We start from the raw sequence: 13,460 nt of genomic DNA, 5'->3' as shown, positions 1-13,460 counted from the left end.
CTCTTGTACTAGTGTTCAACACTGTCATTTATTCTTACCATGTTTCTCTTCCATTATCATATCAAATTATGGAAAAGGTTTCCAGATATAGGAGTAAAACTCATGCACTAGAGTCTGGCCAAAGGCCATATAAAACCATGCTCAAGTCTAAGGCTATCATAAGCTGAGGCAGGTCATGTGTAAGTCAGAGCAGAGACCTAATACTCACATGGAGAAGCAGAACAGCAGCGAGAAATGACTGGCCCTGGCAGTAGCCAATCTCTTCATCATACACAGAATATGCCTGGAGAAAGAAAAACATGAGAGGTATAAATAAATAAATAAATAAAGTCACTCATGGGCCATAGCTGCCCTATAGGACCTTGCATACAGGAACGTGGAAGATACTCACACTCCGTTATGGCATTTTGATAGTCAATGAGTGATGCAAATATTTCTTGCCATTTTTTTTTACATTTCAAAAAAGATTTTTTTTTTTTTTTTTTTAAATATGAGAGCACGCGAGAGCATGAGTGAGAGGGAGAGGGAAATGCAGACTCCCCAATGAGCAGGGAGCCTGAAGAGGGGTCCATTCCAGGACCCTGGGATCATGACCTGAGCCAAAGGGAGACACTTAGTGACTGAGCCACCCTTGTGCCCCTCACCAATTTTTTCTTTACAATAAACACAACTGTCGCCATGACCTCCTATAGCCCAGGAGTGGAGAAAAGTTAGGCAAAAGCCACTTCACCTCTAAAAAAAAAGGTTGCCATGAATCTGTCTTGGCCCTTGCCTTCCCCTCTTCTGTCTGGAAAAATGTATTCTTCCTTCAGGTTCCAAACACTCCATTACCCCAGGTTTCCCTCTCTTCTCTGTACTCTGACAGTACTTGCTACACAAGTGTAGTTATCACAGCACTCATCACACTGCATTTTTTTTTTTAAAGATTTTATTTATTTATTTGACAGAGAGAGAGAGAGATCACAAGTAGGCAGAGAGAGGGGGAAGCAGGCTCACCACTGAGCAGAGAGCCCGATGCGGGGCTCGATCCCAGGACCCTGAGATCACGCCCTGAGCCGAAGGCAGAGGTCCAACCCACTGAGCCACCCAGGCGCCTCTCACACTGCATTTTAAATGTCCATCTTCTCTACTGGATTGTGAGCTTCTTAGGGGCTGGAGTGATGCCCTATCCAACCTAGCCAGGACCTCACGCCTTCAACCTAGCCCATCATACAGCACGCTTTAACTAAACACTGTTAACATTATTCGTTTTTCTTTCTGGGAAAAAATCTTTTGGCAAAGACACCCAAATACAGTTCTTTCCACAATGCCAGTAATAACTTTTCTGATAAGAGGGATTACTCCAAAACCATTTGTGGGTTCCTCTGGATTCTTATTTTGTATTTTTTTTGGCGGGAGATGATTATTGCCCATCTCTCTCATTATCTTTACCAGAATACTGACATCTGACATTCCTCGTGGTTTACTCTTTTTGGTTCTTTGGTTGTTTTCCAGAGTCTTGTTTTTATGACAAATATTTCCAGTTCTCATGTAAGCTGTGGTAGAAAGGGAAATTCCTACAGATTCAAGATGCTATCCCCCTGTTTAACAAGTTTATTTCTGATGAAATTCCATTTATTCCCCACTTATTTTTTGTACCATGGTTCCTCTGCATCTCATGAAAGCAATTTAGAATATGTCCAAAATAAAGATCATTTAGCAAAATGTGATGTCGATGCTTTTTAGATGGCAATTAAGTTAATATACACATTGGTTTTATCATTAGCATTTGGTGAAAAACTCTAACTTATATACTTTTTCAAAGACAAGATATCCAGAGGGCTTTTGAAACAATTTGTTTAATACAGTAAGGCATTATTTTGCATCTGTCATTATTAACATTAAGAAGTGTTAATAATTTTGTTAAGACTGTGTTAAAATCAGTAGTAGTATATGCAGATAGAGCTCTGGGGAGAGCAGTCTGACAATGTCTGTAAAATTATCAATTAATAGTTGTTTGGTCAAGAACGAAAAGAGGCTTCAGAGTTAGTCAGAGTTGGTCTGAAATCCCACAACTACTGATGTCTAGGTCTGGAACTTAGGCCCATTACCTTTATTTCTTATCTGTAAAATGTGAATAATCCCAGTATTTATATGACAGACTTGATGATATATTCTCAGATCTCTCACTATGAACTGCTCAGCACAGGACCCAATTATGTACCATGATGAAATGTATTGAATTTCTATAGGCAGAAAATGGAGGGGCGCTTATTTTTCAGGGTCATGAGAAAATCTGAAGGAATACATACAGATGTGAAAGCACATGACACATTTGAGACATGTTTAGGATATAAAATGCATGGAAGCTGTAATGAAATATGGGGAATAAAAGGCATTTCATCGGTTCATTAACATTTAATGAGCACCTACTATATGCCAGGCACCATGCCAAGTGCTACAAACACCAACATACGGAAGTGATTTCTGCCCTTGAGAACTTCACAGTTTCGTTAGGAAGTCTGATGTGTAAATCAACCAGAGTACAGTGAGAAGTTCAATGCAGCTGAAGCATAAAATGTTTAGGAATTAAGGCAGGATAAATTGCAAAATGACTTTAATGCTAAGCTAAGAAATATGGGACCAGGAAATGAAGTAAGAGACTTTGATTTCATTCTGTGGGTTAGGAGGAAGCACTAAAGGCTTTTGTGGAGGCCCCACAAATGATCCAATTCTGGGGTCAACATGGAGAAAATAATAAATAGGTTAGAACCCAAAGGGAGGGAGACTAATGCAAGGCAGCTTTTGTGAAAGTGCTGGCACATATGATAGAGGCCTGTAGCCAGCAGTGATCCGAAGTAGGGCTGTAAGAGACATCAATCCTATCAAACTCAATGTGGCCAAAGGAAGGAGCTGAAAACTAATAGAGAAATGACTATATGTTCAGCAAGACAATAGCATGGAGGGAAAAAGGAAGACTGTTTTCAATTAAAAGAGCAGTAACAACTAAACATATTATGGATACTACTGGATCCTACTGGATCCTATTCTCACCACACATATAAAGACATTTAGGGAAATCTGGAAGGTTACTGGATGGCCCAGATTGATAATGATGGCTGCTATGGATGAATAGCGATCTAATTGTTTTAGAGATGTAAAGTGAAGGACTGATTCATAATACCTGAGATTTGCTTTGAAGTACTTCAGGAAATAAAAAAATTTTTTTGAGAGAGCAAGTGAGTAAGCCTGGGAGTGTGAATAGGGGAGGGGTAGAAAAAGAAAACCTTCAAGCAAACTCCCTGCTGAATGTAGAGCCTGCTGTGGGTCTGGATCTCATGACCCATGAGATTATGGCCTGAGCCAAAACCAAAAGTCAGACACTTAAATGACTGAGCCACCAGGTGCCCCACCTCAGGAAAATTTTTAAAAGGAATAGAGAAAGCAACTAGGGTATTATATTCATAAATATTAAATCTGGTGGGGGGATATATACAAATTCATTATATTATTCAACTTTTATTACATTTGATAATTCTCATTAATAAAACATGTTTTTAAATGAACTCTATCTTTAGACCTTTTTGTCTGATGTACTTAATGGACCGCCTATAGGAAGACTGACTGACAGCTGGAAATTTAGGCCTTGAACTAACTGCAGATTTGGGAACATCTGTGCAGTGATTAAAGCTGAAGCTGTGGGGATGGAAGGAGTCACCCAGGGAGATAGTACAGAGCGCCAGGAACTACTATATGCCTGGCATATAGTAGTTGATTGAGCACCTAGGAGAATGCTTCTGTTTTAAAGAGACAAAGAGGGAGTCAGCAATGCTGAAAGAGAAGGTTGAGAGCAAAACTGGGAGGGTGACAGAGGTCGAGAGGTCAAGAGGAGAGCGTGCTTCAAGGAAGATCATTGTGAAACAAACACTAGAGAGCAGTGGGATCAGGAGGAAGGGCTCAGAGGCAGTAAGCACAGGGTTTCTTCATGGGAAATTCTGCACTGAGGAACAGCTGCTTAAGTGGGAAGGACAACTAGGAAGGGGCTAAAAAAGGATGATCAAAGAGCATTACAAAAGAAATGATAACTTTGTGGAAATTAAAGAAACATTTCTCTCAACCTAACTGTCCTTATAGTTGAAGCATCTAATTTATCCCTGGAGAACGTGCCCTTTATTAGCAGCCTGCCCTAAAACTTGTTAATTATACCTTCTCAATCAGTAACACGCAAGTTTCTTAACGGTATGTCTCATGCCTAGTCTGTACTTCCTCGAGAGTAGATGTTAAATAGGTACTTGATAAATTTTGGGGGGAAAAGACTAAAGACTGATTCTGAGGACAGAGGAAGGTTGAAGAACTCTGGTCCCAAGTCCCAAGACTTTTTAGCCTTATGGCTCTGAATACCAAAATCTACTGGAAAATTGATTGCTGAAATTGAACACTACTGCTGAATTGAACATTTCCTTTACAGGTTTTTTGACAGACATCAGTATTTCCCACCATTTATTATGCTGCAGTGCTAAAAAGTCCACCTAGATAGGCATCAGTACTTCCTGCTGTTGGATGTGTCTTAGCTCCCAAGTTCATAACTTATAATGGGAATACCAAAGGGAGTTTACAATGTTACAGGACTTAGAGGCTCTTAACATAAGCCAATTTCTGAAAGTTCAAATGTAGAACTGGGTGGGGAGGGGTTGCCTGGGTAGCTTAGATCATTAAACATCTGACTCTTGACTTTAGCTCAGGTCATGATCTCAGGGTTGTGAGACTGAATCCCAAACTCCATGTCAGGCTCTACACTTTACGTGGAGCCTGTTGAAGATTCTTTCTCTCCCTTTGCCCATTTCCCCCTAAAAAAAATAATACGTATGGAATCAGGGGACTGTCATCTGCAAGTCCTGATTAAAAGGGTAAAAGAAACCTTATCATTTTATGACTAATTGATTTCCTGTTCATTAAGAGCACAAAATTAAAGGTGACATCACAATTTCAGAAAATCTATTCTTTTTTTTTTTCTTTTTAAAGATATTTTATTTATTCACTTGAGAGAGAGAGAACACAAGCGCACAAACAGGGCCGAGGTTCAGAGGGAAAGGAAGAAGCAGACTCTGAGCTGGGCAGGGAGCCCGACGCAGGGCTTGATCCCAGGACCCTGGGATCACAACCTTGAGTCAAAGGCAGGCATTCAACCGACTGAGCCACCCAGGGGCCCCCCTTTTTTGCCTTCTTAAACATAAATTACAAATTACACTTTGTAGTTACCTTCTGTGTAATTTCAAAGAACCAGAATCACCTTTAAAACCTAAGGTTTTTGTTTTTTTGATGTGAAATACCTTGCATATTTTATATAAGGAATCTTGTCCATCTCCTCCTGTGTCCTTAAAATAGTCATGAGCTGGGAATGTCCTGTTAATATCCCGAGTGATAGCACTGTCCTGGGGAGACTCCTGTGGAAACATTAGGAAAGAGGTTTAGTAGTTAATCATGTACATATTTGTGTAAGTTTATACAACAAGGACTTCTCATTTATATGCTTTAAAGCTGCAGGGACATACATATACATGTGCATGCCCAGAGTTACTGCATCTTCAGAGACCAACTATTCAAGCAAAAGCAAAATCAAGTATTAAGGAAAAATATGGAAGAAAAGGAACCTGCTTACTGCATATACCTCATATGTATTCCATCTCTGTTGCAAGAAGTGCAGCTGTGACCTTTATATTGCAAGAGGGAAAATGTGGTAACCAAAATGGAGTTCCCATAGGAAAATATTCAAACTAATCTCAAAAGGAGGTAAAGTGCTCCCATTAGAAAAACTGGGTATAAAAACTGCTGCTTTAAATGATCCTTTGGCATGATGCCCATATGCCAGGTTCTCAAAAGGAAAAGGGAGGTCCCTAAATTGGGGTTTACCGTAAGGGTAAATGGTATAGAAGCGCATACAGCAGTTTACTCAATATGAAACTAGATCACCAAATGTCAAGGGATTCAAACAGGCTATAGGAAAATATCCCTTCCTTTTGCCAATGGAGAAAACTAAACAAATGTCAATAATATCACAGCAATCCTTTAAATAACAAAGCAAGCATTCAGGTATTCCTAATAAATTCCCCTTGTTAAATTTCATGTGTTCACATGCTAAAAAATGGGAGCACAGAAACATGACCTTCTATTTTAACAGTGCATTGTCTTCATAAAACAATGGACTTGATTCTCCTTGGTCAGACTACATCACATCAGCATACCATCTAAGAGACTGATACTCCTGCTTCAAGATGAAAAATCAGTGATATTTTTCTCTTGTTCAGTAATTTCTCCAGTCTTTTGGGTCATCATGTTCCTGGGATCGTAAGTATTTTACAGTTGTGGGATGTGAACTAACTTTACATCTTTAAAGTCTTATTGAATATATTTGATATGTAATGTATAAATTTAAGTTGTACAGTGTTTTATTACTCTGATACATTTATATATTATAATATGACTGCCACTATAGCCATATTTCTTACATTACATAGTATATTCATTATACTGTGCATCAGATCTCTATGGCTTTTTACTACTCATTACAAGTTTGTACACTACGAGTCCCCAAACTCGTCCCAGTGAGCTAACTTTAAAGCCTATGCTCTTTTTTGATGACTAAACTATTTAAACTTTCAGAGATGCTGCCAAACTGCTTCCCAAAGAGCTTTACTGGCATACTACTCACTTTTATTATGTTATTAACCGTTAAGGCAACTCAGAACGATGGTGCTCTCTGACAAAAGGACAAGATCCAAGGTGAGACCAAAGACCACAGTAGTTATTGCCTGGTGACAGCTTCCAGGCTGCGGCACATGGAGAGGGAACTGAAACAGAGCTGGGGTGGGGAGTATTTCCCTGAGTTGAGAAAAGAGCGGGATATGGAAAGGGCAAGGCCGCTAGAGTTTGTAGGTCAGAGTACTGGAGAGGAAACGCTGAACAGAAAGGGATCTGTAAAGCTATCTCTAGGAGTCCGCACGAGTCATGAATCATAAAAGAAAAAAATTAAGTGAACTGGACTTCATTAAAACTTTAAAACTGTACTCTTTAAACACCTGGTAAAAACATGAAAATGTTAACCTTGACCAGAACAAAATACCTATAAAACCTGATAATGGTGCTGTATCCAGAACATATAACTCTTAAAACAGATAAAGAGGCAGACAACTGATTTTTAAAAAGGGGGGAATGGTGGTAAAAGATTGAAGAGATACTTCACAGGGCAAGAGACAGCGATGGTAAATAGGCATGTGAAAAAATCTCAACATCTTTGTCATTAGAACAATATAAACTGAAACCACAATAAGATCCTACTATCCATCTAACTAAATGCAAAAACTAAAAAGAACCAAGATAGCTAGTGTTGGCAAAGGGTGTGTGTGAAACAACTGAACTCCCAGAAATTGGGGGGAACATGAAATGGTACAAATATTTTGGAAATGGTTTGGAAGTTTCTTATAAAGTTAAACATACACTTAACATATAATTCAGTGATTCCAGTCCTAGATATTTATCCAAGAGAAATGAAAATATGAATAAATGTAAAGACTTGAACTTGAATGGTCACAGCTTTAGTCATACTAACCCAATCTGGAAATAATACGAAAGTGCTCTAATGGGTGAAATGATAAATAAAATTGTGGTACAACCTATATAGTGGAATACTACTACACAGAAATAAAAATCACTGATGTATGCAACATGAATGGATCTCAACAGCATTTTCTAAGTGACTGGAGAAGCCAGACACAAAAGATTATTTTCCATTAATCCAGGTGTATGAAGTTCTTATAAAGACAAAATTTTAAGTTATAGAAAGTAGATCAGTATTTGGAAGAGGCTGGAGTTAAAGGGAGAAAACTGATTCTCACACAATATGAAGAGAACTTTTTGAAGTATTATTATCCATCACAACTACGATGGTAGTTAAAATGTACTGAATCATTTACTTAACATTCATGTATTTTAAATTACAACTGAATAAAGATGATTTTAAATGTTTTTTTTTTTAAGATTTTATTTATTTATCAGAGAGAGAGAAGGGGAGAGAGCAAGCACAGGCAGACAGAATGGCAGGCAGAGGCAGAGGGAGAAGCAGGCTCCCCGCTGAGCAAGGAGCCCGACGTGGGACTCGATCCCAGGACGCTGGGATCATGACCTGAGCGGAAGGCAGCTGCTTAACCAACTGAGCCACCCAGGTGTCCCATAAAGATGATTTTAAAATGGAAAAATAAAAGAGGATGCTCATACAAATGAGAAACCCAAGATGATTCTAGCCCTTTAAAGTAGTAAGAGTTCCCAGTCCTACTTTAGCGATATACAGCTAAGTGATGAAAATGATGTAAGTCCATATTTACTTCAAGGTCTTAAAACCTAGGGCACAGCTTAGAGGGACATGTATCTGGGTCTGGAAGTTGGGTCAGTCTCTTAAGCTGTATAACTTTAGGTATGTTTTGTATCTTCTGTGACTAATATCGCCTACCTTATAAAGTTGTAGTAAGGGTTACATTAAATGTATACATAAAATTTAAATCTATAAAAAGCATCTACAAGTGTCTGACTTGGATACAGAAAAGGCTGGATAAAAGTGGAAAGAAGCAATCTCCAGCACTGCTGAGAGCTGGGGCTATCCTCTGAACACACATGTGTACACAATCACTAGTGATATGCAGAATACACACACACACACACACACACACACACACACGGTTCCTAGAATATATATTTTTACTTTTGTTTATCTTAAGTTCCCTATAAAACTATTCACATAGGGATAGAAATTGTGATTCGGTTTTATAATTTCCACAGAGCCCAGCATAATGTAGGGCATAAAGTCAGTCAACGCTTGATAAACATACCTAATAAAGTTCAAATGCTTTCACAGGACTAAGCAATGGCAACATCATGTGGTCAACAGCCCTACCCAAACCAGGATCTCTAATGCTAACGTTTAATTCAAGATCCATGCGAATGAGGCACCACGTAATCAGGAAAGACCCTTATTAACTGGAACAATGAACAGAAATTTTTCCAAAGTTGACATATAGAGGGCTAACAGACACATGAAAAGATGAAACATCATTCATTACCACGGAAATGCAAATCTTAACTACAATGAGAGTGGCGGCTGGCTGTCTCTGTCGGAGGAGTGTGTACCTCTTGATCCTGGGGTTGTGAGTTTGAGCCCCATCCTGGATGTAAAGATTACTTAAATGAATAAATAAACTAAAAGAAAAAAAAAGTCCCAAACAAAACTACCATGAGGTACCACCTCATAATTGTCAGAATGGCTAAGAACAAAAACACAAGAAATGACAAGTGTTGGTGAGAATGAGGAAAAAAAGGAAAAACCCTTGTGCACTATTGGTGGGAATGCAAACTGGTGTAGCCACTGGGAAAAACAGTTTGGAGGTTCCTCAGAAAGTTAAAAATAGAACTGTCCTACTATCCAGGAATCACACTAATGGGTATTTACCCCTCAAATACAAAAACATTAATTCAAAGGGATACATTCACCCCCATGTCTACTGTAGCATTATTTACAATGGTCAAATTACAGAAGCAACCCAAGTGTCCACTGATAGCAGAATGGATCAAGAAGATATGCTACATGTATATCTGTACATGTATGCATGTATGTAATATAAATGTGATATACACACACAAATGGAATATTACTCAGCCATAAAAAGGAATAAAAACTTGCCATTTACAACAACATAGATGGAGCTAGAGTATAATGCTAAGCAATAAATCAGTCAGAGAAAGTCAAACACCATATGATTTCACTCATAAGTGGAATTTAAGAAACAAAGCAAACAAGCAAAGGAAAAACACAGAGAGACAAACCAAGACAAAGACTCTTAACTACAGAGAACAAACTGATGGTTACTGGAGGGGATGTGGAGAGGGGATGGGTGAGACAGGTGATGGGGATTAAAGAATACACTTATCATTATGAGCACTGTGCAATGTACAGAATCACTATACTGTACACCTGAAACTGATATAACACTGTAGTTAATAGTGAAATTACAATAAACTTAATTAAACAAATAAAACACAATATGCCATTTAAGTAAGAAATAGTAGTACAGATTTGTGAAAAAACTGTATCTTCTTAGAATATATCTAGAACTCAAAAAAAGATAATCTAATAAAATGGACAAAAATTTGAGCAGACACTTCATAAAAGAAAATAAATCAACAGCAAATAAGTAAATGAAAAAGTTAATTAAAACCACAATGAAATAGCCAGCCAAAATGTCTGCCAAAAGAGAATGATTTCTTGTGCACTGATAAAGAGGGCTATATTACCTGGAATACTCTGAAGAGAGTTATTTAATATAGTGACAATTTGGAAAATCAGAATTATAATTTCAAAGCAGCATTAATGCAGTTTCTGAAAGATTTTGGAGCTTGAAAGAAAAAGAGAAGGGAGACTGGAAACATTAAAACAATGACTAAGATGAATTTCACATTGACAAAGCTTTCCCAAATTGATGAACAGATATGTCACTGACCTATATTTGGAATAGCTACAAAAACTTATTCTGAAAAATTGTTAATTCTATTCTTGAATTGTATCTGCACCTCTAAAGAGAATTCTTTTGAAGAAAATGTCAGATGCATTTACTCTAGAAATTCTATGAAACAACAGTGTAAGTTCTGAAACATTCTAAGAGAGTGACAGATTGTGGCTTAACACAAGCACGAAGGTTAAATAAATTCTATTAAGAATTGAGAGGGATATGGAAAACTTCAAAATAGACTATGCCAGTTACATCAGTCATACCAGATTGGTAATGAAGATAAGATGAAGGCACAGTTATTAGAGAAATATGGTTTGGAAATTCAAATGCACATAGGATAGGAAAATATAACTGGTCTTATTACTCTGCCATCCCTCATCCATTGATCATGGGAGTCATCAGAGAATTAAGGGGTAAAACACCCTTGAGAAAAGTTGCATTGGAAAATTCACATCCTAAAATTCAAAGCCTCAACAATAATAATGTATTGGGGAGGTCTATGGTCAACCACTGACTTAAAATATCTAGTCTTAGAAAGTACGCTGAAAAACTTGGGATTAAATCCATTTGACTTGCCAGAAGTCAAGCTGCACAAAGATGATCAAGAAATTCTAACAATGATGAATTTAGTAAGTTTGTATCAGAAGAGTGACATCATCAACTTAGAAAAGACTGAAGAACAGGGAATAGCAAAACTATCAGTTGATATGTGTCCTGAAAATTACCAAAGTTATGGCAGAAGAGGGTTTTTTCCTCCATTGACTGGTTTTATGTTTCTGTCACTTCATCCCAAGAAAAAGAGCTTTACTCTCCAGAAGAAAACTAAGATGTCCTATGAGTATGCAGTATTAGCATTTTACAAACTCTTTCTGTTAAGAGTCAGATAGCAAATAGTTTTGGCTTTGCAAGTCATTTAGCATTAAAATTACTCAATTCTTCCCTTGCAGAGTAAAAGTAGTCATAGACAATATGTAAATAAATAAGCACTCTGTTTTCTAATAAAAACTTTATTTACAAAAACAAGAAGCATTGCCTGATTTGGTCCCTGGGCCACCGTTTGCCAATTCCTGCTCTAAATATGTATCACAGTAATTTTTTTCATGGGCAACATGAACAGAGATTTGTAATGATTTTAAACATTCTGACATGCTGTTGATTAGTTTCATGTTTTACAAGCATAAATTCTGTCACAAATAAGCTGCAATAACTTAAAATGTATATCCCTTTGAACATACACGCTTTTCATGTAATAATGAACGTTAAAAATGTTTGCCGCATTTTACAGAAGTCAGTTCTCCCAAAGTCTATATATTTCTGTATCCCCAATATAGCAGAAGTTTAAATTAAATCCTGGAAATACGGTGGTATATGTCCCTTACATTTCAGTCAGCAATGCTCAGAAATCATATATACCATATTTACTACGCAGCTATTATAAACATATGCGCTGAAACATACAAGACTGTCTAAAATACAAAGAAAATACCAGAAGTTGGTAAGGATATGAAACAACTGGAACTCTCACTTGTTGTTAATGATACAACCACTTTGATGAATTACACAGCAGTTTCTTGTAAAGTCAAACATACATATACCCAGACCCAGCAATTCTCATCCTTAATATTACATAGGAGAACCAAAAACATACAATCAAGAAAGAAAAAAGTTAAGAATGTTCATAATAACCGTATCTGTAACAGCCCCAAACTAGAAATCCCAATGTTCATCAACAGAAAAAGGGATAAATTATGGTATAATAATATAATGGAATACATATGTACATTGTTGGAAATAATTTCATTAAAAATTATATTCTAAAATCTCAGTACATTTAAAACTTATTCACAAAACAAATACTGAGAATTAACACATCATACTAACATCTAAATCTCTTTTATTGCCCCTTCTCATATTCCTGCCAAATGGGACTACTCACTGCTGTTCAAAAATAACAACATTAATGATACACTTTACTGCATTTTGTTATTTATCACGCAAGTGTGAGTGGGGGTTGAGGGTGGTAGGTGGGTAGGATAAGCAGGGGCAGAGGGAAAGAGAGAATCTTAAGCAGGCTCCACACCCACCATGGAGCCCGATGCAGGGCTTGATCTCATGATCCGGAGATCATGACCTGAGCTGAAATTAAGAGTTGGATTCTCAACCAACTGAGCCACCAAAGTGACCCACCATACTGCATTTTAAAAGAAAAAATCCAACTTTTTGTTTTATTCATATAGTAACAAAACCCTTTTATTTTAATAAAAGTTATTTTACTCTCTTCTTATGATAATACTGGGAGGAAATAAGAAAAAAGATAATTTCACAACTCAGAAATAACTATAGCTAATGTTTGATGGATATGTGTTTTTTATGTAATTATTTTTATAAAAGTTCATACTGTTTTGATAATTAGTTTTACTACCTGCAAAACATTGTGAGCATCTTTTCATATCACTTGACAATTATCTACCCTGCCATTTTTAATGCACAGTTACCTGTAACAGGGCTATACCATAATTTACTATGCTAAATCCCTGACTTTGGAATATTCAGGCTGTTATATTTCTTTTGCTATAAACAAGGCTGTAAAGTAGAGCCATGATTCCTAAGGGAATGACAGTTTCCCACAATTTTATCATTCCCCCAAGATTCAGCATTTAAGCCTTGTGTCTTGGATTAGGAATTACATTGCCAATTTGTTCTCCAGAAAAGTGCACCAATCAGTGTACACACATTATTAGTAGCACCCTTACAGCAATTACCTTGCTGTTTTGAAAGAATCTTTTATGTACTTGTCTTACCCTTCTTCTAGTCTATGTATGACTAATAATTGTATCTAAAGTTGCAAAGAACTACATATAAAGTTTACTGAGTCCAGCCCATACTAATTCCAATGCACTGTTTGCTGAACCCACATGTTGACTGATC

The 13,460-nt window shown here is 37.2% G+C and overlaps 1 protein-coding gene across 9 annotated transcripts in view; it reads right to left on the bottom strand.

Annotated features, from left to right (window-relative positions):
- Positions 1-13,460, bottom strand: part of RABGAP1 (RAB GTPase activating protein 1) — a 155,068-nt gene that overhangs the window by 33,442 nt on the left and 108,166 nt on the right. For all 9 annotated transcript variants that reach the window (XM_082695490.1, XM_082695489.1, XM_082695487.1 and 6 more), the window contains 2 exons: positions 5,310-5,423; positions 209-283 (listed from right to left, as the gene is read on the bottom strand). In XM_082695490.1, coding sequence (XP_082551616.1) covers positions 209-283; positions 5,310-5,423 — 189 coding nt within the window. The remainder of the gene's footprint in view (positions 1-208; positions 284-5,309; positions 5,424-13,460) is intronic.

The sequence above is a fragment of the Mustela nivalis genome (assembly GCF_964662115.1).
Source record: "Mustela nivalis genome assembly, chromosome: 13".
Taxonomy (NCBI): Eukaryota; Metazoa; Chordata; class Mammalia; order Carnivora; family Mustelidae; genus Mustela; species Mustela nivalis.
This window is presented reverse-complemented; position numbering and strand designations above follow the sequence as displayed.